This window comes from Brassica oleracea, chromosome C2, assembly GCF_000695525.1.
Source record: "Brassica oleracea var. oleracea cultivar TO1000 chromosome C2, BOL, whole genome shotgun sequence".
Taxonomy (NCBI): Eukaryota; Viridiplantae; Streptophyta; class Magnoliopsida; order Brassicales; family Brassicaceae; genus Brassica; species Brassica oleracea.
The window spans coordinates 49,845,655-49,872,668 of record NC_027749.1 but is presented as its reverse complement, the minus strand read 5'-3'; the positions used below and the strand labels follow the sequence as shown (position 1 = coordinate 49,872,668).

Below are 27,014 nucleotides of genomic sequence, written 5' to 3'. Positions count from 1 at the left end.
TTGGCTAATACACAATCTTCAGCTCTAATTGTTGGCGAATAAGCCGATTGGCATAAAGCACAAGCAACATCAACTAGATTATGAACCAAACTTAACCAAAAAACTCATTTCTACCTAAGTATTAGAGGAATTGAAGTTGAACAGAAACAGAGCACTCGTGATGAAGACGATGAGCTTAAGAGATGTGAAAGTGAATATTATTTCTGTTAAGTGTAAAATGAAGGTGTACAAGTGATTATATACAACGATAATCTATCCGGTATAAACCGGTTCTAACTAACCAAACCAACTGTAACTATATACACTCTAATACAAAGTAGCTTCATAGGTTAGAGATGTCAATTATCATGAAGTTTATTATGCAAGCTTATCTATCTATAAATAGATAGTCTTATCTTGTAAACATTTAAGTTCTTAAATTTGAAAGCGTTTTGTCAAAAAAAAAAATTTAACCAAAAACAATAATGGCTCGGGACGATTTGGTCCCAACAATAATAAATGGCTATTTATTACTAATAAATAATAATTAGCAAGTCTTTTACATAAAATTTGGAAGTTAATAACTTAAAACTTGTTACTTGCTATGATCAATTTACTAGGAAATTTTATCATAAATATTTTTCAAAAAAAAAAATTATCATCTTCAAAGTATTTGTATTTTTTTTTTTGTAACGCTGATTTATTATGATATTATATTACGATATGAGAAATGTTACATAGATGATTCGACAACCGACAATATTACATGTCTTACGAGGACCTACGCCTAACTGCATCACCTGAGCCGTCCTACGAAGATCCACACCTGACCAGATTTACTTGCACCATGTTGAAGATCCCTTATAAGCATTTCTTCTGTAATTTGCATAATTGTTTAATAAACCGTTCTCTCCGGGACTTGAAACCTGAATTTCCTGTAATCTGCAAGAAATTGCATAGTGTGGGATTCGAACTCCAGACTTGGGTATAGAAGCATTTAAACTTTAACCATTAGGCTACAGTGCTTTCACAGAAACTATGGGTTGTTGTGGTTTTTGATTTATTATTATTGAAAACGATGGGTTCCAAAGTTGTTGGGAGACCGATGGACATAATATTTGTGCTAAGTTGATTTTTCTTTTTGTTGGAAAACACATTTGATATCTTTATAATGTTTTCTTTATAAATTTTTTATGTTGGTGGATAGATAAGGGCCATTCCATTTATGGAAAAATTAAAGTCCACTCACCCAATCCATTGTTTCAAATAATAGCCTTGTAATTTTTTGGTGTTAAAAAAAGCCTTATAATTTTTTTTTGTGCTCTCAAAATGATGAAAATAATCTTTAACGTTTTTCTTTCTCTGAAATTAGATCTAAATTATAAATTACAGAGATCAATCTCAGTTAAAAAAATAGAGCTCAAATATATGGTGTATCCTGGGGAAAATTATTTTGTTAGCCAACTAATATATTCATTTAACAAATTATGTATATCAATGATTAAAAGTGCAAATATGACACTTCCTCGTTTTCAAAATGTATGATGTTTTATACATATGCACAACAATTAAGAAATTTAGTTTTTATTTTAACATATCATTTATAAATTAAAACTATCTAATCAATTACAAAATAAAAAACAAAATACTATTGTCTATACAGTTTTTAATAAAGTTAAAAGTTATGTAGAAAAATGAAAATAACTTATTGAAACATCAAAATTTTCTTTAAACGTAACATTAAAAAATGGAAGGAGAATTTTCTTGTAAGATATTTTAGACTTTTTGTTGGTACTTAGTAGCAAGAATAGACGGAAGGTTTAGGGAGTTATCACTTGAACCATCGCTAATGGTTCATCCTATTTTTACTATAAAATAGAGTAATTTTATAATAAAATTGTGATATACTTCAATGGTACTCTATTTTAGAGTGAAAAAAAAAATTATGAACAAAAAAAAAAATATTCTATATATAGAATAAACCCATTTTTTATTATATTATAGAGTGAAAAATAGAATACAATCGAAATATTTTTACTGTAAACTCTATTTTATAGTGTAAAATAAAATGAAGTTAGAGATGCCTTTACGAGCATTTAATATGTTTCTGACATTAATCAAAATAATAATACACCTCCACTACATTGAAAACAACAAGAAAACACTGTTTAAAGTTATTTCAATTTCATCATTGGCTGCAACACTAGTTACTTCACCCAAAGAAGAGTAACAAACAGTTTACCGAGTTAAGTTAGGGTCTACCTGGTTTTTCTGTTACCATCCACAAACGTATTTTTTTGCGGTTATTAGCGGTTGTTTGCGTTTTGTAATTACAAAAAATGTTATAAATTGCTCGAACCGATCCAAACCTCTTAAAATCAAAAGTTGACTTCTATTAGCATTCATTAATAGTATCATAATTTATTTTATAAAACTTTAAACTAAGAATATTCAAAAAAAAATTAAACATTAATATACATGTAAAGATATATACATTTTTAAACGAAAAATATTCTTTTAAAATTTTTAATATAAATTTTCAATATAATTTTTGTTGAAATTATAACTTTCATCTATTTTTCTAAAAAATAAACATATTATTATTATTTTTATATATTAATAATTATTATATTTTATATGTTTTGTATTTTGTAATGTATTAATATTGATAAGTTATTATTAAACTACTTTGGTATCTCATAATAAACCAGTAATAAATATTTTGTAAGTGCATCAATTTCTGACGGATGTACAAATCGCTTGATAATGCTAAAACTTGCAATAACCCACAGCCGTTTTCAACCGGTTAGGCGTTTGCAACTAGAATATTACGATTTTCTCAAAATTATAATAAGTAATCTTGAATACTTCTCGATGACACTCGTCCTTGCATTATTGACTGTGAGAATCGGATGCCTTTTGATCACAGATAAGTTATCCCTATATATTATTTGAGAAGCGTTATAATTTTTTTTGTAGCCACATGTCATCAATATGATGATTCTTAGAATCATTAGAGAAATATGTTGGTTCATCTAATTATATAATAAGCTTTTTATTAAACTAACAATAAATTCATCATTAATGTACTTTATTATTTTCTTAAATAAATTTTACGGAATTACCTAATATGGCTAAAGTATATACGGCAATTAATGATTTTGAATAATAAAGATTTGATAAAAAAATAGTGTATCTTCTATCATATTTGTTTAATTTTAAACTATTAAATAAATTAAATCACCACAATAACCATATAATAAAAATTTAGATTTTTATTTATATGTTATATTTTGAATTTTTACAAATGGCTAAAAATTATTAAAACTGTTAAGAGTCTCACTTTCAAATTTTGTGATCCATAGTTTTAAAATTTTGTTATAACAAAATAAAAATGATTACAAAAATTATATAAGTAAAAAGTCTAATTTAATTAATTATTAAGATTAATATATATATCGTTTTAAATTAAACTATAAACCATATAAAATACGATATTTTAGTTTCAAAATTTACTTTGAACAATTTTTTGATAAAAGTTTTGAACGATCATTGACAACTTATTTTTTTAAAAAAATTATAAATTACTAAAACTATTAATCTCACAATGAAAATTTTGTTATCAATAATTTAAATTTTTTTCTATAAAAGATATAAATGATCAAAAAGTTATATGAGTAGAAATCATCATTTAATAGACATTAATATTAAAAATATACTAAAATATATTATCTATGTTAGTATCATTTAAATTTAATTACATATCCTATCAAATATAAAAAAAAAGTTTGGATTAATAAAATTGTTTTATATGTTTGCACCAATTTAATTATATATTTAATAGTTATTGAAATTTAATTATTTAATATATATTAATTATTTTATAATATATAAAAATATTTAATACATAAAATAATTTTTATATATAATGTTGATTAGCTTAATAGAAGAAGATAACACGTCGGAATCATTGGCTTTGTCTCTAACGCAAAAGTTGAAGGAACTTTACCACCTGACATTGTGGGCTTTATACTTCACGGCCCAGCTCATCACGTCACTTAATGCGCGCTATTCCCGTGAACTGCATCAACCAAATCAAATCTTGTTGATTGAGGGATCTAAAGTTTGGTACATCACTGTACTGGCTAATTATCAGGATGAGCAAAATATTTTGAAGGACTTCAAGAACTAAACCAAATCCGATCTAAAAAGTTGTACCAAATCCAAATCGAAATTGATATAGTATACAAACAAGCCGAAAATTTTGCTATTTGAAGAACTGGATCTAAATTCAATCTGGGCTGAAATATTCGAATATCCAAAAATATCCGTATCACAATTTTACATTTTAAATTGTTTTATTAATTTTATATCTAATATTCAAAATAATCCAAAGTTTTTGAAAAATAGCTAAAATTAAATATCTGAATATATTAAAAACTACTCAAAACATCGAAAATACCCTTAATACCTATTGACTCTCTCCAAATATATAAATTAAACCAATTTTTATGTTAATTTTAGATATTTAGCACATATTATTCAAATATATTTTGTATACTATTTTTAGTTTTGGATTTTAAGGATTTAAACATATATTGTGATTTTTGAATTTGGTTACATAATCTAAATGATATTCAAGCCCGAACTGAATCCGCAAAATCCAAACCAAACTCTAAAATTCAAAATCTGAATAGATCCGAATGAAAACCGAATGCCCATCACTACCTATATATCTTTTAGGATTAGGAAAATCGATTTTACTAGATAATAAATTTCTTAAGAGTTAAAATATATATGAGATTTTTAGGATGTATATATACATTTTATGAATTGTAAATAATTCATTCATATAATCAATATAAAAATCGTGAATTTTTTTTTTCAATCGCATCTTAAAAATATTTTTGATTTTTTATGTTTGATTCACATTTGTTCGTAACAAATGTCTTCGTATCAATGTCACTATTTTTGCAGTTTCATGTACAAAAATAGACGACGTTGTAGCTATCTATTCATCTCTCTTCGAACCATACGCTTTTTAACAATACGGTGAGAGTCGCCAATCAAACTTTATGTATTAAAAGAAAACTTCCTTTAAAAGGTTGAGAGGTTATGCCCTTTTTCAAAAAAAAAGGTTGAGAGGTTGAGAAGAAATAGACAAGGTAGGCTGGAAAAGCAGCCACGTCCGAGAAATGGAGATTGACGTAGCAAAGGAGAAAAAGGAGCACACCATGTGCGACCCACCAGGATCTCTAACTCCCACTAGATTATCTTGTCTCTCTAAAAATTCTCACGAATCAAAATTTTCCCCAAGAATATACAAAACAAACGCAAGACATAGTACACATACATCTACGTATACTTTCATGAATATGAATAGATTCCGTATGGACCGTATCGATCGTTTTTTCAGTTGCAATTACGTATATACTAAAGTGAAAACGTATCCATCGATAAATAAAGATAACAAACCACCAAGTATAAAAAATATAAATATATTTATAGTTTACACCATTTTTTGCATCGGTACCTTCTTTTTTTTCTTACGTAATTAATTGTCCTAATATACTTATATTTCCCGTAGAGCACACGAAACCAAATCAAGAAATGCAACAAGCGTTAGGGTTCTCGTCGCTGAAAAGCTGCGGTGGAGGAACCCTCTCGATGACGTATAAAGGCTGATAATAATACATTATCCTCTTCATTCCTTCTTCTTCAGCCGTAGCCATCTCCTCGGTAACCTCCGTCTCTTCTCCGGCACCGTCTTCTTCCTTCTTTTCCTCCTCCTCCTCCTTCTCCCCTCCTGTTTCTTTCGCGGGTTTCTCCTCAGGCCCTTCACCGCTCTCCTCCTTCTTGTCTTCCTCGGCCGCAGACTTTTCAGGTTCCGGGTCGGGTTGGGGTACGATTCGGGCCTGCTTTTTGGTCCGACGGTAGACGTAATCCACAAGTTTCTCTTCGTCCATTGTCCCGGTCACTATTACTTTTCCGGTCGTGTACTCTGTCACAGTGGTTTGGACCCCTAAACAACAATACCATAGTCTTTTTAGTTAGTCTTAACGAATTAAGGTACACCAACTGACCAAAGTATAAAAAATTAACCGTTCCCCCAATTTTTTGGAGTTAATTTCAATATCAAAATCAATATTACTATTGTTAAAATTTAGCTAATTCAATCCGATATATTATATGAACATACCGAATTTAACATCATAAACCGAAAATCCAAAACCTCTGACCAGTCAAATGCGTTCAACAAATATATGCTTGTGACTCACCATACTAATCGTAGTTATCATTATAACCTATATTATTTTCGTGTACACATTATATATTAACAGAATTAAAAATTTGGTGCAATAAATAGGAGTATTTTGGTTTTGACTAGATCCAATACACATATGTATACCTTTCATTTTTAGAATCTTCTTCTTGAGCTGGTCAGCACAAGCTTGACAATGCATGTTGACGTTGAGCTCGACGGTAGTGAGGCCAGAGACTTGAGAGTTTATGGTCGGTGGCAGAGGTTCCCCTTCGGCAGCCGGAAGCGGCGAGAGGACTTTGGCCATTCTTTTAGTCTTCTTCTTGATTTTGTTGCACACTGCTTGTGGATCCAACACGCCTTTTATCGTCACTTGGTTCTCATTCATGTTCATCACAACTTCTTCCACCCCTATGCATTTTTCATATTTAATAATAGCTATTGTAACTATTGATATCACTCTGGAGTTTATATAATAGTATTTAGTCACTTTGAAATAATATATGTCTAGTGTCAAATCGTTTTATATGGTAGTTGGGATTTTGAGAATGAATCTGTTGATTTTAATAATGTAAAAGGTTCTTATGTTTATATTTTTTTGGGTCAAATTATTACACAACCTTATGTTTATATTTTTATACCTCTAATTTTTAGTATAGATCTTTCGATCTTCTTAGCACATCCTACACAATGCAAGTCGACGTAGAGTATGAAGGGCGGAGGCGGTGGCGGTGGCGGCGGCTGCGACTCTTCCTCCACCGTTGGTTGCTCCTCCTTGGCGGCCTCTTGCTTCTCCTCTGCCACATGTCTCTTCTCCTCCTCTTCCGAGGAGACGGACTCGGGGACGGCCTCTGGAGCAGGGGCAGCCACCTTTACCTCCTAATAATTTATTAAGAAAACAATCGCCTTTTAATAAGAAATGTGTATTTTTGTTGAAATTTGAAATATTGCTGGAACTATAAATCTTACTGGTTTGACTTCTTCTCCCATTTTTAGAATCAGTGGCTATAAGAAGATTGAACTTTAAACGAAGAAGAGAGAGAGGTGTTATGAATGATGAGTATGGAGAGGGAGTATTTATATGAAAGGCTAAAATATAAAAAGACGAAGGAGGAGTTTGAATTATTGATGAATAATGAAAGTTATAGTATAAGGTAGGAGCTAACAGAACATAAAGCATAAGAGGTTGATTCCAAAGCACATGGCAGAGAACTAACCATCCAACATATATAGACACAAACCCTTCACCTTGTACCTTATATATAGATTTATTCTCACCTTCAGTTATGTTTTTTTTTTTTTTTTGCTAAAACACCTTCAGTTATGTTTATAGAACTTTTTCACAAACTATTTTTTATATTTATTATATTTATATTTTTTTTTTCATTTTCTAAAGAGGTTTGGGAACAAGATGGGCCGCGAGGTTGGTACGTTTTATAGACATACAATGCGAGTGTTCCCGATGATTTCTCTCTGAATGATTTGTAATTTCATTGCATTATTGAATTACGGCCGGTTTGTTTCTACGTATGAATTCAATTTTTAAGAAATCAGTTTCTAGATGTTGTTAGTTTAGGTTCGTCGTTGCATTCAAACTCTACGCTTTTTCTGCATAAAATATAGTTTTTATACCTCAACATCCGTATTTAATTTGAAGTGTGATGTAACGAACATCATCTACATGGATGCATAAACGCTTTCTTCTGATAATTTTTTTCTGATAATTTTTATGAATGATGAGTGTGGAGAGGGAGTATTTATATGAAAGGCTTTCTCCTGATAATTTTTTTTCATGGGAGAAACGTATATTCTTGACAACGAGAAAAATTATATATAAATAAAAGGAATGGAATCATGCAATGGGATATCAACTTTTGGCATCGAAAAGGACAATACTTTGCATCATACTCACCGACTTTATTGACTACATTTATAAATAATTCCTCCTTTATTTTAATATAGTAAATTTCGTCCGAAATTTTTACTCCAAAGTCTAATATATGTTATGAGTTATGTGACCCAATGTTAGTTCGGGAAAATATGATTAGATGACGTGTCATCATCTCAACGAATCCATCCACTCTACTTACTTTTATATACGAGAATATAAAGTTACATTATAAAGTTTTTTTGTTATTAAAAGGAGTTGCATTATAAAGTTTTTTTTGAAACTTTACATTATAAAATTGCAAGCTTGATGAAAGTATTTTGTGATTTTTTTTCTTCTCCTCCGTCCAAATATTTTTGAATGGCTCGAAGTGGTTAGAGAAGACTAATCAGAGTGCAGCTTTATTCATTGTATGGAACTATTAAGTAGATTATCTTTGTTCGTTAAAGCGGATTTGTTGTTTTGATATATTTTCCTTTTAGAAGAAGCATCAATATCCTTTACCCACAAGTTCGGTCAATTATATTCATGATACTATTAACAATCTAATCAGTAGAAAAGACATTAGACAATGTGTCCCATATTATGCAATAAAAGCAAACCCATTTCTTAAAAAGTAGATTTTGGGGATGGATGCAGCGTGGGGTGCACAACAAATGTTGAAAAATAAATGGCAAATATTATTTCTGGATTTAAAAACTGTAAAGAAATGCTAAATATTATTTGTGGATTATAAAATTCGTTGAACTTTTGGAATGGTGGAAAGTATCAAAGTAGAAACCACATGGGATGCTTCGGATAAAATTGGGACAAATGAAAGATGTTTTATATAATTGTTTGGCAATTGAGACAGCTAATTTTGTAGATCAATATCAGATTGTTACTCGATTATGTGATTTATGTTATTTCACGTCACTATGAAAAGTTAATGAATCGATTAGGGATGCGTTATTGAACGTTTGCGGTCTCAAATTGAGATGGAGTAATTCATTTATAGTTTACAAATAATGTACGGCGTGAAATAAACGCATCTCGTTATTATTATTTTTTTATAAGTATGAGAAATTCATTATAAAATGAGATTGTTTGTTTGACACAAAAGGTTATAGCTTAATAGCCATTCTTTGCCAAAAAAAGAAGAAGAAAAAGATGGGCTATTCAAGAATCAAGATCCTTAACGAGTGAACTCATGTTTCAGCCAGAAAGACATGAGTCTCCTAAATTTCTTTCTCCCTTTCCTCGCGAGAATGGCATTGGTGGATCAACCTATCTATTACTTTAGTGACAAAAAAAAGACCTATCTATTACTTTGAAAGTCACTGCAGGTCATAGCATGGGGTCTCTGATGGGGCCTGATGGGGGACGAGACGACGGAGTGTAGAAGGACATACGCTATCTCTGAGTCCCAACCAGTCCATGAATGCAGTCCAAGTATGAAAGAGAAAAGGCGTGTATCCTAGCCGCTTAGTGACAATGAGCCAAACCTGTTCAGAGAATTCACACCGGAGGAAGAGATGATCTCGGGTTTCACGAGACAGGTTGCACACACAATAATTATTTTTCTCGAAACATGTGAAATATATGCATCTCGTTATTGAACGTTATTGAATGTTTTCTTCAAATTATTTTGCTCAAAACATGTGGAATAAATGCATCTCGTGATCTACTCGTGTCATGGATCTCAGATTCTTTTTCTAAAACTGTAAACACGTAATTAACACTGAATTCAACATGCATAACCTAAACGTAGGATTCTTAGCTCGGTTCAGAAACTTGCCTCGGTTAAGATTTTGTTGTAAAAAATCATGTACGTACGATTATATTACTAAATCATCATGTACAACTTGTTGGCAAAAAAAACATCATGTACACTGTTATACCATGTTGATCAAACATAAGAATCGACATGAGGATAGGATCACAAACTTAAATATTTTTTTTTTGTCAGCAACTGAAATTTCTCGGAACATGAGTATTTGGTATTGATGGAGACATTTTCTAAATTTTGTAGATACGTAAACATATGAGACTTGGATATAAATACTCTTTTGTATTTGAATACGCAAAGTGGAACGACGTTGATGAACGAGATTTTGGAACCTCCTCTTTGCATTAAGAATGCGCTAATTTAGTTACAATCTAAACCAAGCTGTGCCGTAGTTGAAATGTTGAAACTTTAAAATATATCGATACACATATCTTAGAGTTGTATAACATAATATAATCTACATATACAGTTCATTAATGAACATAATTAGAAACTAAAGTGTTCCGCATTTGCGTCTAACCACTAAAATAATGTGAATGCTATAAGGAAATGCTAGATGAAAGAGTGCAGAGAATTCACTCAGATTCTAATGTATTTAGACGTGGTAAACGCAACTTCTAATTATTTTGTTAGAGAATTTTTTTTTGTAATCAACATGAACATACTCAACTAAAATTCTGATAATCAAATAGAACAATTGACTCCAAGCACCGTATATAAGCTTGCGATACAAATTATTTTGACTCAAAATTCAGGTCAAAGATCTAACGTTTATGTATAAATAATTTAAAGATATTATAATGATAGATTTTTTATTGATGTTGATTAATTAACTCTTTCTTATGCAACATTTATAAAAAGTCTTATTAAGCTTGTATTTAATATATAAAATTATGCGTATACTTTTAAGATTTCAATTTTTCCTACTCATGGTATACTTTTATTGTTTCAGATTTATCTTATTGTATATACATATATTCACCTTTAGCAAAATATACACAGTTCACATTTATAGCGGATACTGATATTTCTTATACCAGAAAAGCCTTGGAGAATGTTTTTTTTTTATATAGAATGGATTTTTCTTGTCAAGGACAACTATTTTCTGATAATTTCTAGAAGCTATCTCAAAGACTTAAACTATTTTATGATCTTAGAACATGATTAATGAGAGTTCTTAGAATGGAGTTATTAGCGGAATATAAGAAACTGTCTCTTAACTTTTAACTAAAAAAATCTAAGAACTGATTCTCCACTCTAAGAATTCTCACTAATCATGCTCTTATAGTTTTAGGCAGAGGAGTCAATATATACACACACAAGATTTTCTTATAGAGCTACACTGGAATATTACAAGCCTTGATGGGATTTTTGGTGTGAGGTCATCAATTTTTTTCTTTAAATTTTATTGTTTATTAAATAATAAAAGGTAAACAGCTCGGGTCATGTTTACATGTGCCAAAACACCTGGAGCTGACTCAGTGCATACAACATGTTGCATGTATACTCTTTTGTAGGTATATATAATATATGCATGCATCTTTATCCAAATACATTCGTTTATTAAGTCTATATAAAAATGTATAACAAAATTCATTAATCTCCATATAGTCTTGTGCCTAAGCTAGCAATATTCGATTATCTCCATACATCCATATAGGTCTGTGCCTCAGCTATTGTTGTAGACTTTAGTCGAGATGATCTGACATCAAACTAATTGTTGAATGGTTTTTAATCTCAAAATTAGATATTGTGACGAATCAATAACCAGACTTTCAGGATTTTTTATTGGTTTATTTTAGTACTGATTGTCTTATTTTTGCTGATAAATGATGTATAAGATGATTTATTGATATTATTTTTCGGATCGTACTGGAAATAACACATCTTACACTTTTGTATATACAATAATATATTATATAAAATAAATAAGCATAAAAAATATTAGTAAAAATAAATCCAGCTTTGAAAATCGGGTCATAATTTAACATAAATTAAATACGAAATAATTTTCAAATATGTTTTCTCATAAATATATTAATTTTCTTAATAACTAAATGCAAATACAATAAGATAAAAATATAATAAGAATTGACAAATTCATATGGTTTTAAACAATTGATTAATTATAACATGTAAATTATAAAATTATTGTATTTGAAATAGTTATATAAATATCTAAGTATACGGTTAACGTTAAAAATATATACACTTATGTTCTAAAACAATAATTTATGTATAGAAGAGTGAAAACAAACGCGCGGATCAAAATATAGTTTTATCTAATGTTAAAGTGGCATGTTAATTTAGTCAAAAGAAAAAAAAAGGGCATGTTAATGTTTTAACACATCGAGTCATTCATATCCACTATTGTATATTGCGCTTTAAAGTTTGCGTTGCCTTTTTTAGTCGGAATATTTAAATGAATTATATAACATTTTTGTCAAGTTTTTTATATATAACTTTTTTTGTTCATGAATTATATAACATGATACGTGAGTTCTAAAATAGCTGGGATAAAGTTAGTTGGTGTTGGTGCATCGCATGTGGTGGTGACATGAGTCCAACTGCAATGGCATTAAGACTGTAATGCACATACTTTATATATTTATGTTATGTAAGTATAACTGGAAGCAGTTGTATTTAAATACTTTTCTCGAAAGCAAATATCTACGTTACATTTATGTTCGTTAACTAATTACTGTAAATATTTGTTAATCACATTGCATAACAATAGATCTGAAACTTAGGGCATGCGCAGTGAGGCTTTTAAAAGTGAGTTTCTATCCGGAAAAAGTAATGTTCCAAAATACGCCTTGTGCGGGCTCCTGTACGGTGTGTATACGCTGCTACACGGCTACTAAACGTACCGAAAACATCATGTGTGGCGTGTTATACGGTCTGTTAAAATTTGGATGTATATTCGGCCGCGTAGTCCGTATACTCCGCATATTGTCACCGTATATGCGTTTGTGTTTACTTAAAAGTTATGAAGTTTATCTTATACACTACACTACGTAGAGTAAATAAAGTTTTAAAATAAAACAAGAAATCCTAACTCATAATTCACGTTCAATTCATCATTTTTTCTAGTTCTCTAGCTGCAAGAAAAAAAAACGTAAAGTTTGTTGCTCTCACTTTGATTTGCTTTATGTTTCATTAAACTTTTATAATTAGACAATGCTTTATTTTTATTTTTATTTATATCATCATTTTCACATTATAACTATTTTGATTCTAAAATTCTAAAATGTTATTAATTTTATGTGTTTTTATTTATAGCATATATACTATTGAAAACTCTTATATTATTTTAGTATACATAATATCTGATTCTGATACTAGATATAACTTATAAGTATATTTATATAGATAAATATTATTATTATATAGCTAAATATAATATTATAGATTAAAGTATATATCCGTGTATGTCCGTTTAGACGTCCGCATATACAACTAGGCGCTAGACACTACGTCACAGCATAAAGAGCGCATAGCGTATTTTATAACACTGCAGAAAAACTAATAAAAAAGAAAACAGTAGGAGAGAAAAGAAACGTCTTTTCTCTAAGGGACTTTTTTTTCTCTAAGGGACTTTAACTTAGTATAAAACAAATTCTAGTATAATTTTATCATTAAAATATTTATTGTTATTTATTTAAAATTTTGAATGGTGTTATCATATAATTTAATAATACGAAAGTGTAGTTTTTAAAAATAATCCACTAAAACTCAATTTTTCACTTAGTGAAAAAATCTTTTGTATTTATGTTAGAAAAACATAAATTTACATTTTACGGTTTTTTTATCCCGCAACTTTTTTTGATTGGCAAAATTCTGGCGTAATCGCGTTTACGACTCGATTACGCAATTCCGCAAGGTTACTAGCCTTTGTAATCACTTGAAGAGACTTCAAAGCCATATAAATGTCTTTTATTCACTGAAATTTATTTTAATCTTTAAATTTAATTATTTATCTTATTCATTAATTAATAAAATAATATGAGAAGCTTAATTTGGAGAGACTTGCCGGTAAAGATGCTCTTATATTAGGGATCTAGTCAAAAAAGATAGCAGAATTTCATCAACCATCATGGAGACTTTTGTCACCGATATTTTTCATTTATTTTTCACCTTCAATAAAAAGTTCATTCTATCACATATACAATAGTTAAAATTTACCTAATTACCTACAATACTTTTTTGGTCAACACCTAAAATAAGAAGAAAAAACATTTACTAAAACATCTTCTCTGTTTGCTTAGACATCCAAAAGAATAGGTCATACATGTTCAATATGTACCTAATGTAGTTTCATTCATATATCATTTAATGATATAAGCTTAAGCTTTTGATGCTGTTATATCTATATATTATTATAAAGAAGGGTTCTTTCACTCCTCTTTGCGTCACATGTGCGTTCACGTCAGAAAATTGTTGCACGAGAGGACGACACGTGTCCAGCCGGGTGTTGGGATTGGTCGCGTGTTGTATGATTGGGCTCTGAAGTTTGAAAATTTTTGCGGCCTGATGGAATATATGTTGTCTCTAACCCTAAACGGGTGAAGCTAGGCCTGGGCGTTCGGGTACCCGTTGGCGTTCAGGTCGGGTTTTTCGGATTTCGGTTCTGTTTGATAACACCTCCTAGGTCCCATTCTAGTAAATTTGCAAGTACGGGTCGGGTTCAGATATAACACATCGGGTTCGGGTCGGTTTTGTATCACATCATAGAACCCATAAAGTAACCATATATCATTCGGATTCGGGTTATATCGGATCGGTTCGGATATACCCGAAATAAAATCTAAAATTTAAAAGCAAAACATAAGAAATATATACTTCTTTATATATAATTAAGTATTTAAAGTAGCTATTTAAACTTTAAATACTTATTGTTAGATACCATATCAAAATAAATATGAAATTGAATATTTGAAGTATATATTCATGTTTTATATAATTACACTGTATATTAGTTTGGACATTTGGACCGGTTTCTTCGGATATCTTTTCAGATTTTTTGGTTTTTTTCGGTTTTCCGGGTTACCCGTTCGGGTTCGGTTAATAATACTTCGGGTTCGGATATGTTTTGTACCAACTTACAAGATTCATTCGGGTATTTTTTTACTTTTCAGACGGGTACGGATCGGATTTTTCGGTTCGGTTCGAATTTCGGATTATGGATTTTATGCTCAGGCCTAGGTGAAGCAATGAAACAAGGTTCGTCTTCGTTTCTTTTCTTCATGCGAGGGCGAGACGGTGACGATTGTGTTTCTTCTCACGACTTGAAACGGTCTGATTATGGCTTCCACTACAAGGAAACAACAAGGATACTGAGGGAAAAAATCATCGGAATTTCGTCGGAATAACGTTATTCCGACGACATACCGACGAAACAAGTCCTCGGAAATAATTCCTCGGAATTTCTTCTTTCCTCGGAAATCCCTCGGAATTTTCCGACGGAATTCCGAGGAAACAAATTTCCGAGGAAATTTCGAGTATTACAAGTTTGTCGGAAATCTCCTCGGAATATACCGAGGGAGAACTTCGTCGGGATATTTCCTCGGAAGTTCATCGATCGATGCGTTTTTGGACATATATCCATCGATCGATCGGAATATACCGAGGGACATGTTCCTCGGAATATTCCGAGGAACATATTCCGAGGAACATGTCCCTCGGTATATTCCGAGGAAGATGTCCCTCGGTATATTCCAAACGTTTTTTTATAAACAGATCGATCGATTCGCTCCCCACGATGTGTATTCAAAGCGTTGTGTAGATCTAAGAAGTGGTGTGGGTTTAGTATAAATATATGTGAGATTCTTCTCCTTGAAGTCATCTTCTCTTGGTATCTATTATATCTCATACTAATTCCAGTAGCATTTCAATTTTTTTTCTCGATATAATGGTTGATTCCTATGTTTTACTTGCAGATTAGAAATCCGGCCGTCGCTCTTCCACCGTCGACGTGTGGCTGCTCATACCACCCTAATTTGTACATGGCTATGTTTCCCTACTCCCTACTCCCTAGCCCTCCCACTTTCAACAACTTTTATGAGGTTTGTTCCCAGTGTGTCTGAGTGTAGACTGGTTTTCTATAAGTGCGACATAAATTCAGACTCCTTAGGGTGTTTTGTGATTTCTTCTCCAATCAATTCCAATCTCACTTCGTTTTACAAGATTTTTTTCATTGTTGTTTCGGGTGGGTCTAACGGTGATGGTGAAGCTGAGATAGTCGCAACGATTTTCGACATTGATGCTGGTACTGTTTATGCTTTTCATGTTAACAATTGTTCTCTTGATGCTTTTGGCACTTGGTGTCTTTGGATCTACTTTTATGACGCACGTCGTTGTGAACAAATTAGGATGAGAGTTTCAGAAGAAGAGCATTGTTGTTGCTATTTACTTTGACCAAGATGACGAGGTAAATAATAGTCTTTAAAGGGTCTTTTGCTTTCTGCTCTTTTTTTACGCTCACTCATAATCTTCCTTTAATATGTTGCAGTATATTGTTAGCTAATATAATAACATTTAATATTATAGATTAGACACTATCACAAAACTTTCCCAAAAGATTGTAAATTTTCATTATTTTCTGTTTTTGTGTCATGGGTCGCAAGGAAACTTTCAAAAGGAAAAGAAAGACACTTTCCTGTATGAGAGTGATTTTGTGTTCGTGATTGTTCTTACACTAATTCGCTTATGGGTTATGTTTTGTAGACTGAGTGATTGTTGAAGTTATGTCTACGAATGGACTCTAATGAGTATGAGTGTCTGGAGAAAAAATTCGTGTATGGTTGGTGATGAAAAAGCCAAACCTGAAGTAAAAGATAGGACTAGAAGCACAGGCATATGAGAGACGGAGACGAGGATGGTCGATGTTCTGAGCCGTCGAGGTTGCACCAACGTTCATTATCTAGAGACAGAGAGAGGGATATGCATAGAGATATTCAGGAGCACAGAGACGTGAGAGTTATAGGGCTCGCTAAAAGGGTGGAGATGAGAAGATATAAACGGAAAGAGAGAGTGGCTCTTATTTTTGATGCACTGCAGAAGCAGGTGAATAACTAAGAAAGATAAACAGGTGAACAACTTATCCTCTTCCTCCATTTCTTTCCTGCCCCCTTCATTTTAACAAAACCCTGAAATGCAGAGATTCCACTTTATTAGTTAAGATTGTTAAGCTGCTACATAGGCTTGATTGGGTCATCAAGTGTTTGTTTCTATTCTAAGAATAAAATGTTTATCACCTGTTTGATTAATTGCTTCTGAATCAAATGAATTGACTTCTGATTTATTATTGTATTTATATGGTTTTCGGGATTATAAGGGTGAGCTTTGAAAAAAGCAAACTCTCTATTCAATAAGCTTAAAACTTCATGAACCAAACGGCAGCAACAAAGATTTTGTTCTTCAATTATTTGGCCTGGACAATGCAAAATTGGTTTTAGAGAGTTTCCTACTGGGCTTGAGATAAACGTTACTTAAATCTTTTTTTTTGAACCAAAAAACGTTACTTAAATCTTAATATAACATTGCTCTGTAAAGCAAAATTAGTTAACGTAGTGCGCAAGTCTAACTAATCATTTTCTTAATACTGAAAATATATATTATAGTTACTAGAAAAGGTTAATGCAAACTCTGAGAAAAAATATTGGTAACTTAGTATTATTTTATGATATTTTGGAGGATTCATTTTATCAAAGAAAAGCTATATTTGTTTATAGGCATCCTATATATTCATCCGATATATATATATATTTGTTCATTACCTGTTTTTAGTTTGAGAAGTGATATATAATTACTGCAAAATACAATCAACTACTCTATTTAATCAAGTAAATTATTTTATCAGGAATTATGTTTTCTTGGATAAAACATCCATTTCTTAATTACATCATTATTAATAATAAAATAAGTATTATTATAAGCTTGGGTATTTTCTGCTGCCACTTCAACTAACGAGAAAAAGAAAATATGACACATCAGTATAAATTTTTAACATTTGAACTATCATACTATTAACAGTACATCAAATACTCCATAATAATCTTCATAGTTAACAATACTCCATTAAATAGTTATGGTTTTCTATATTTTTTTTATTAGTTTAACCTAGATTTTGGTGGTAAAAAAAAGAAAACAATTACGGAATTCTTTTTTCAAATTTTTGTTAATGTGAATTTTAAGAAACATAAAAACAACATAAATATACTTTTTCTCCAATATAATAATTCATAAATATATAATCTAACATGTTATTTATAAATATTAGAAAGCAACAATTCATATCATATTTTATGCTACTTGCTTAATTTTTAAAGAAAAAAATAATAAATTGGCTTTTCTTATTCTGATTGTAAGAATTATAAAATTTTAAAAGAAATATATTAAAAATCTATTAAATACAAGAAAAGTAAATATTCCGAACAGAGTAAAATAGATATATTTGTTTTAATATAGTAACAAATATAATTTCTAAAAGAAAAATAAATAGTAAAATATGTAATAAAAATAGTGAAAATTATAATTTAAAATAAACTATAAATTTTATCAAAATTTAAAAAATATATATATATTTTTTTTTCATTTGTTTACCAGCTCAAACCTATTATCTATCTATTTATATATATATAAAGTTGTGTTCTCTCCCTCCAGAGAGAGACACATTATTAAGTAAAGAGACACGTTATTAAGTAAATTAAGGGGAGCCTTCCACGTGTCCTCTTCGTTTTGTTTATTTTTGTTTCGATTTTATATGGGCCATTATGATTAAATTAGTTGGACTTGGCCTTCAGTTATTTTATTTGTTAAAAATTAAAGCCCAACCCAAATGAAAGGAAAGAAAGTAAGGTTCGTTCATCGTCTTCTTCAATCTGACTTCGGTATCCAGGGTTCATCTTCAAACGAATCTATCACCATTAATGGAGTTTCAGGAGGTTGTGTGAGGCGAATTTTCATGCGGAATAATTGGGTCGAGCTTCGTTTGTGTCGGTTCGTTTTGAGATTCTTCTCCTCCATTACGTTACGGGATTCATCGCCATTAAGAACTATCTTTACTTCTTCAATTCACAACCAGCACGATTAATCATTTAATGCTTCGTATTTCTCTTCCAGGCGGTGTATATCCACCTATAAAAGGTTGTCTCCGATAAAAGCAAAGAGTCGGGTGGGGATTCTACCATTACAGCTTTGAGGTAATTGTGTAAGTCTCGAGTATTTTTTTTTTCCATCTATGTGCTTCCATGTTGCTGTTAGAAGCTACGGTTTGAACACTGCTAGCTTTAATTTTGTAGTGCGCCTTTCTTGATGATATCATCCAAAGAGTTTCTTTGTTACACTTTGATTCTTATGTTTTGAAATGTATTAGAAACTACGGTTTCATATGTGTTCTTCATATGTTGCCGTTAGAAGCTACAGTTTTTTCCTTCAACATAATATATCTCTTGGTCGATTTCACTTTCACATGAAGCGATAAGTTTGGACACTGCTAACTGTTATTTGTTAATTCATCTGTGATGATATCACCCAAAGAGTCTCTATTATTACGCTTTGATTCTTAAGTTCTGAATTGAAACATGCACTGCAAGTGGAAGAAGATGGAGCTCATGTCATTCACAAAAACTGCAGTAGATGTGGTGCAGGAAGCATAGGCAAGTAAAACTCACTGAATGTAGAACTGCTGTTGGTGCTTTTGGAGGTGGAGAATATACTAATGGAGTGTATGCAACAGCGCTTATGGTGGCTAAAGCTGGGAGGAGCGACCGTCCTGCCATTCCAGGCTTAAACAGACCACCTTTCCTTCCCGTTGAGATACTCAGAGAAACTATGGTACACAACTATCTAGCTCTTAGTAGTGACCAAAGTTTGATCAATATTTGAGGCCTTTTTATGAACGCAGGGTGATGTCATGCGAAGACGCCTTACAGAATACAAGTCTCTGTTTCCCGCAATCGATTTTTCAACTGTAAGAACATTATATTGGTTACATCTGATCAATATATCTTTACTGATAATAAATTGTTAGAAAGATTCTTATTCTTGCCTATGTATGTTGTATTAGATTGTAGGTGACAATGATTGTATTAATTGATACTTTTTTTTCCACGATTCTATACACACAACACACTGATCTTCAGTTACAACTTAAGAATTACATGGTCGAGCTTCTCAAATATTCCCTACTAAAAAAAATACACACTATTTTACCCACAACATATGGAGATGTATCACAATTAACAAAAAGAAAAAAAGAAATATGACACTGGGCAATCATACGTAAATCAAACAGACTGCATACACCTCCCCTCCCTCGCCCCTCAAAAACAAAAAAAAAACAAAAATAAAAGTAAACTATTTGCAGCTCGGATGTAGTATTTGCATTCATTATTTTTCTTCTATCCTAAACAAATGGTTTCATCGTTAAGATATTAAACATGACCCGACTGTCTTCTTGAATTGTTTTCGCAAACTTCTTGACACCAAGCTCATATTATTTTTTCTTTTGATATTTTCTGTTTGATGCAATTTAAGTTTGTTGCAGTTAATATATTATTTTTTCAATTTTAATTCATTTACTAATATCTTTTGTCTAAATTACATGGTAGCACAAATTCTCAACCAACAAAATGAAAAATCTATCTTAACAAAATTTACATTACAAAGAAGTTTAGGATTATAACACAACGTATATTAAAGACCAAGAAGAAGAAATCACAAGCTATGTAACTTCAAGCCTACAAATATGTAGTATTAGTATTTTAATGTCACCTAAAAAGACACCAAATTGGAAGCAGTCGCAAAATATATAATAATTACAAACAAAACATCAAAATGCAAATCCGAACAAATAAAAATTGCTTGAAAACATAAATAAATTTATTTCAAAATATATATATGACTTAAATAAAAAATACATTAAATTTCGCGCGTAGTGCGGACTTCCCCTAGTATATATATATACACACGAACGTTATTATAGCAGCATTAATTGAGGTACTTAGAGGAGAGAGCTTAGCAGAAAATTAATATAATAGTGGATGAGATCCACACAAAAATTAAGCACATGTGTTTTTTCTATCTAATTAAACACCGGTGTTAGTACTGTTTTGCGGACCTCACTGACAACTTTGGGTTAATGGTGCTGGAGAAGTTTGGATAGTGGTCCATAAATTGCAAATAAGAAAAATTACACTAGGCTAACGAGCGCATTTCACTACTAGAGTTTGTTATTAAAGCCCAATAAATGAAAACCCAATTGAACTATACCAAATAGATTTTCTCAGCCTAACTGCAAAAAGAGCCAACAACGACTGAGGCAACAACGGTTGCAACCACAGAACAATCTTCTTCTATACTGGTAAAGCCCGTGGGTGCAACATCTGAGTATGTTACTGCGACCAAAGCTAATGCACCAGAATGTAGTATTTGATAACGACCTGGCCTTACCAACCTCGGTATTTATTCCGTTTCAATTTAATTGTCGTTATAAAGTAAAATATTCGTTTCAAAATAAATGATGTTTTATAATTTCAGTACAAAATTTATTAAATAATATTTTTTAGTTGATTTTTTTATTTGTTGAAATATGGTTATATATATAGATAATGATGTTTTTATTTTGAAAATATGTAAAATTAAATATTTTTAAATCTATATGAATAAACCTAAAACGACAAATAAAATAGAACGGAAGGAATATTTTACTTGCTGCGGGAACCAGGTGAAGAATCTAATTTAGAATTTTCTTTCAACAAAGTCCTCAGTTTTAAGTCCGCATCTTGAAAGTTTGTTTTGACTTGCGAGTATGTGTTTAAGGACTTCAGTGTCCGCGTCACCACAGACTGCTTAAAACATCACGTTTACATATGCTGTATAAATTATAAAAATCAGTTGGCACATTTTCAAAATCGCTCTAAATCATAAAATTATTTATTTAAGCGTTTGTCGCAGAAAATAATATCAATGGTACCTTATCGTATTTAAAAAATAAATGTCAAAAGAAAGTTACCATAAACACATATCTTTATCTAATAATACTGTAACTGGATAACTAGTATTGAAAACTGTTTTACATTGGATAGTTTGGTGTTTTGATGTTCCTACATATTGACCGCAACTTCTGTTTTATTATCGCATTCACTGCTTCTTTTCTAGTAGGCATTGATGGGATTCATGAACCTATTTCTGGATCCTTTCTTTACAAAAACAATATTTAGACTGTATTGATTATTGTTTAGATTACTATTTAGGATTTTGAATTAGGTTTATAAGCTTCTATAAATAACTTTTAAACATTTATAAATGAATTAGGAAAGTCAATTTTATCTTTTTATAATAAAATTAAAATACTTATACAAATAATTATCATTTTAAAATAAATTTGAAAAATAATATCAAATTTGAGGTAAAGTTCTTTCATAATAATTGTACCTTGTCATAATTTGAAAACGTTAAAAGAAAGTGACCACAAACACATATCTTTAACTGAACATTATATTTTTTATAAAAATATAAACAAAACTATACCGGTCTTGAATATGGATTTCTGTTATTTAAAACAATACTAGGTGTTTATCCACAATTTTGCGGATAGCTATATTATATAAAGAAATATATATTATCTTTACAAAGTTATAATTTTTGAATAATAATCAGAAATTTTTAATTTTAATTTTTAATTTTTAATTTTAATATTTGGATAATCAAAAATTTCGGTATATATTTTTTGAAGATATGTGAGATTTAAAATAGTTCAAAAACATAAACCTTAGTCACAAAAAATCTTTCTCTTACAGAAAAAAATATTATAATTAACTCAGATAATTGGTTATAGAATTATTTTATATTTTAGTTTAAAACATGAAAACCGAAAATATTCTAGTTCTCAAGAAAAAAAAGAGAATGTGTTTTTTTGTGTAACTCCAATATGACCAATACAATGATCGGATGCTTTTATCATGAAAGATCTTTTGTAAACGGTTTTGTGTGGGATTTAAAAATATAAAAGTTATAATAGTTCCTTACCTAAAAATATAATTTTTTATATAATAATATATAACCATTAAAATTATTTCTATAAAAAATGCTAAAGTATTTTATTTCATTATATATAACTAATTGTTAAAAATAAAGAAATTGATAAAACATATATATTCTTTCTCTAATTCTACAATTAGTTACCATAAATCACTATTTGTAATATCATTTGTGTTATTTGGTAATTTGTATTAATTAGTTCTAAAGTTACCGTTTATTTTTAGATCTGATTAAAATAATAATTAATAAATGTTAACAACAAATCAAATTATAACCATTTTTAAAAACTTAACCTATTAAAGACACATAATCAAAAGTCAATTAAGTGACTTCTCAATTAATATATAGTAGAATTTATTTCTTTAAAACTAAGGATAAATTTGGTTACGGTAAGCATAAAAACATGTATTAGAAAAATGGTAGTTTAAGCAATTTTTCTCATAATTTGTTTCAAATCACACTTTTTTAGTCATTTTTTTTTTAATTTAGTGTTTAACTTAAAACTAAAATGGATTAATCAAACAAATTCTTCCTTAAATTATATCTGATCATCACACTATTTTATCAAACACTAACTCATTCAACCAAATGTTTTTAATTGAAACTAATCATAGTTTACATATCTTTTAAAATTATTGTTTTATTTTATTTTAAATTAAATTAAAACATACCTATATTAATTAAATCTGATTAACTAATAAGAAAAAATAATTTCAATTTTAATTAACCTATATGAAATAAAATGTTTTATTTGTATAAATTTTGTTAAAATTTTATTATCGTACATTTTAAAAGTTTATTATAGCATACAAATACATCTCATTAATTTTTAAATAATCTTTTCTTACTTTCAATTTACATTATATTTTCCATCTTTGACTTTAACAATTGTACATATAGTCATTTTTATTGAACTTTCTTTCTAAATTCATCTTAACATTTTAAAAATACATAAAACTAATTAGTTCACATTTATAGTAACACAAAAAAGTACATGTACCACAACAAACAAATAAAAATTAAATACATAAGAATATAAAAATACCAAGAACACAACAAACATATTTTATTATTCTTTCCTCATGTTCTTTTATTTATGTCAGCTATTTTTTTCTACTAAAAATAAGCATGCTAATTTTTTTATAATTCAAGCTATATGAATTATATTAATAGAGTATTATCTCTAGAAAAAATCCTGTGAAAAATACTTTGATTAATATAATTAAATGACTTACCATATAATAAATTAAATGAATTACCAAATAATATAATTTTAAATGAATTACCATATAATAGTGTTAATTCATCTGTTTATATTAATAGATAAATTAAATAAACTTTTTCTTGATTAATATACGTTTAAATAACTTACCAAATAATTTGTATGTTTTAAAATATAAAAATATTTTAATCATTTCTAAAAGTGATAACGCATATATAATATCACATTGTCATTGGAAAATGATTGAAATTTTTTAGAATTATATATATTTGACTGTTTTACATTCATTTGACACAATATACTATATATATAGTGAATGAGTGAATTTAATTAATATTATTAAGTTTAGATTAATTGGTTTTCTAAAATCTATGTTTTGTTTTATTCACTACTAATATAAACATAATAAAAACCGTTTTTATAATTGTTTCTATAGTATCATATGTATTTATATGTATCTTATCAATTTATATAATGTAATCTAGATATTTAATTGTTTCTATAAACGAATTATGTTAATTCGTCTATATTTAATATGGTTAGTTGTATGTTTGGAAACATAGATTAGATTATGTAATTCTATGAATAGTTTCCTTTTAAAATTTTTAATTAAATAAATGAAAAATGAAAAACCATCAATCAATCAAATATAACAATTAATTGGAAAACTTGTCGATGAGCGACACGTCAGTATAAATAACTAAAGTGACTTCTCAATTAATATATAGGAGGATACTGCATCAAATATTTTTTATTTGAAAAACTGCACTAAGGGCCTGACTGGTGTAACCGCAGTGGTTGCGGCTGCGGGAGTTTGCGGATGCGGATGGTTGCGGTTTTAAGCGGTTTTAAAATATTTGTACGACTGGTACTGCGGTTAGAATTTGGTGCATTTGCGAAATACTTATGACTCGTTAACCACCAAATACAATAGCGGTTAAATAATAAATTAACAATATTTACATTTTATATAATTATAAAAATATCAAACATCATAATATTAAAAAAATATAAAAATTCTATTTTTAAAATTTTTAAAATTGCTGGAAATATTTTTATTTTAAAAATTTTATAATATAAATTAAAATATAATAGATATATTTTAGTATTTCTATTGTTTCAATTTAAAATTTTTCTTTTTGTATTTTAATTTTTTTTTTAAAATAATTTACCCTCCCGTAACCGTCCGCAACTGCAAACGCTAGGTGAAACCAGCTTTTAAATTTAACAGGTTCAGAACGGTTTGAAGCGGTTTTGAGCAGTTTGAAGCGGTTTTGAGCAGTTTGAGTGATTGTTGCAAAACACCAACAACTGATACAAACCGAAAAGCTGCGTCTAATGGTGGTAGCCGGGCCGGAAAACCTGCCCTAAATCTCAAAGAGATCGAGACACACTAATTGTCTGTTATTTAAAACAATATTTTTAAAATTAGTTTGACCTTTTTAGATTTCTTAACATTTTTCCTGATTATATAATGCCTCGAAAGGGGATCCCAAACAATTAATGTGGTTGCCCAAAAAACAATTAAAATGTGACCTCATAGTACTAAGGTTCACTGAATGATCAGTATAGTTTATTTGATATAAGTACACATTAAATATTTACCTGTATTATTGCTTTAGAAAAAAAGAAAAAAAAAACTGTACCAGTATTAGGAATTTAGAATGCCCCATTAAAAAAGGGAAAATTGTTATCTTAGGCCAAAAAAATAATAATTATGTCTCATTAGACTAATCTCACATACTTTATGTCTCATTAAGCTAATTATTTTTAAAATGACAATAATGCCCTCAAATTCAATTATAAATTCGAAATTACAATTAACAAAACAATTGTAAATATTACAATATAGCAAATAATTAAAGTAATTAAAATAAAATAAAACATTAAAAATACTCAAATAAAAAAAATAAAATAAACCTACACTTTATGTCCCACGATTTTTTTTATTTTTTTTTCTGAAAAATCGATTTTTTAATATATGAAAACTGAATATTTCCAAATATTTTATTTTCATATTTTTCGGAACTGAATATTCTTATCCGTAGAATACGGTAAATCTGTAGAACTCGGTTTCTACAGGTTTTTAGATTTATAGTAATGTGTAGATTTCAATTTCTACAGGTTTTAGATTTAAAGTAAATCTCTAGAACTCATTTTCTACAAGTTTTTAGATTTATAGTAATGTGTAGATTTCGATTTCTACAGGTTTTAAATTTATAATAATCTGTAGATTCTGATTTCTACAGATTTTAGAGTGATAGATTAAGCGCGGAATGTGTATTCTAAATATTTTTAAAGTACTATTATTTATGTAGATCACATATTTTAAACATAGTAGATTTAATGAAAAAAGTAGATTTCATTTTCTACTTCGTAGAATGCCAATTCTATTTTATGTAGAACATAATTTGAAATTATGATTTAAATAATTTTGGAACTGAAAAAAAATACCACTAAGTTCATATGAGTATGTCATCAGTAGTAGTTACAATTTTTCCAATTTTGTTTAGTTTGCAAAACTATTTATTTAATTTATTTTCGAAAATACTAAACGGTATTAGAAGCAAAAGTGGTACAAATAGGAATTAGTCTAATAGGACATATTTATCATTTTTTTTGCTTAAAAAACAATTTTCCCAAAACAAAAATCTTCAAAGATGGGAAATATTACTAGAAGTTAAAAGTATTTTTGATGCACCTCCAGTTGAGTTTATTATTAGAAAATATGTTTAGTTTGTAATAGACCTAAGTAACTTTCAGATCTGGTAACAAAATTGAACATAAACATGACAATGTTAATCGTCATATAAACTCATACGCAAATATTAACCAAATATAGTTTAGCAAA

The 27,014-nt window shown here is 29.4% G+C and overlaps 1 protein-coding gene and 1 long non-coding RNA gene across 7 annotated transcripts; one reads left to right on the top strand and one right to left on the bottom strand.

Moving 5' to 3' along the window:
- Positions 1–5,520: 5,520 nt before the first annotated feature.
- Positions 5,521–7,498, bottom strand: LOC106325223 (titin-like). The gene is made up of 4 exons (XM_013763253.1): positions 7,211–7,498; positions 6,883–7,120; positions 6,389–6,652; positions 5,521–6,001 (listed from the first exon to the last, which is right to left on the bottom strand). Exons 1-4 carry the CDS (start codon positions 7,229–7,231, stop codon positions 5,583–5,585), a joined length of 942 nt encoding a protein of 313 aa, XP_013618707.1. The 5' UTR covers positions 7,232–7,498; the 3' UTR covers positions 5,521–5,582.
- An 8,135-nt stretch (positions 7,499–15,633) lies between these two features.
- Positions 15,634–20,008, top strand: LOC106323093. 6 transcript variants are annotated; one of them, XR_001266659.1, is made up of 8 exons: positions 15,650–15,751; positions 15,837–16,165; positions 16,269–16,327; positions 16,624–16,987; positions 18,797–18,897; positions 19,021–19,100; positions 19,548–19,734; positions 19,805–20,008. It is a non-coding gene; the product is annotated as an uncharacterized LOC106323093 (long non-coding RNA). The 6 variants fall into 6 exon arrangements; XR_001266658.1 differs by having other exon boundaries at positions 19,537–19,734; XR_001266656.1 differs by having other exon boundaries at positions 19,494–19,734.
- Positions 20,009–27,014: the final 7,006 nt, after the last annotated feature.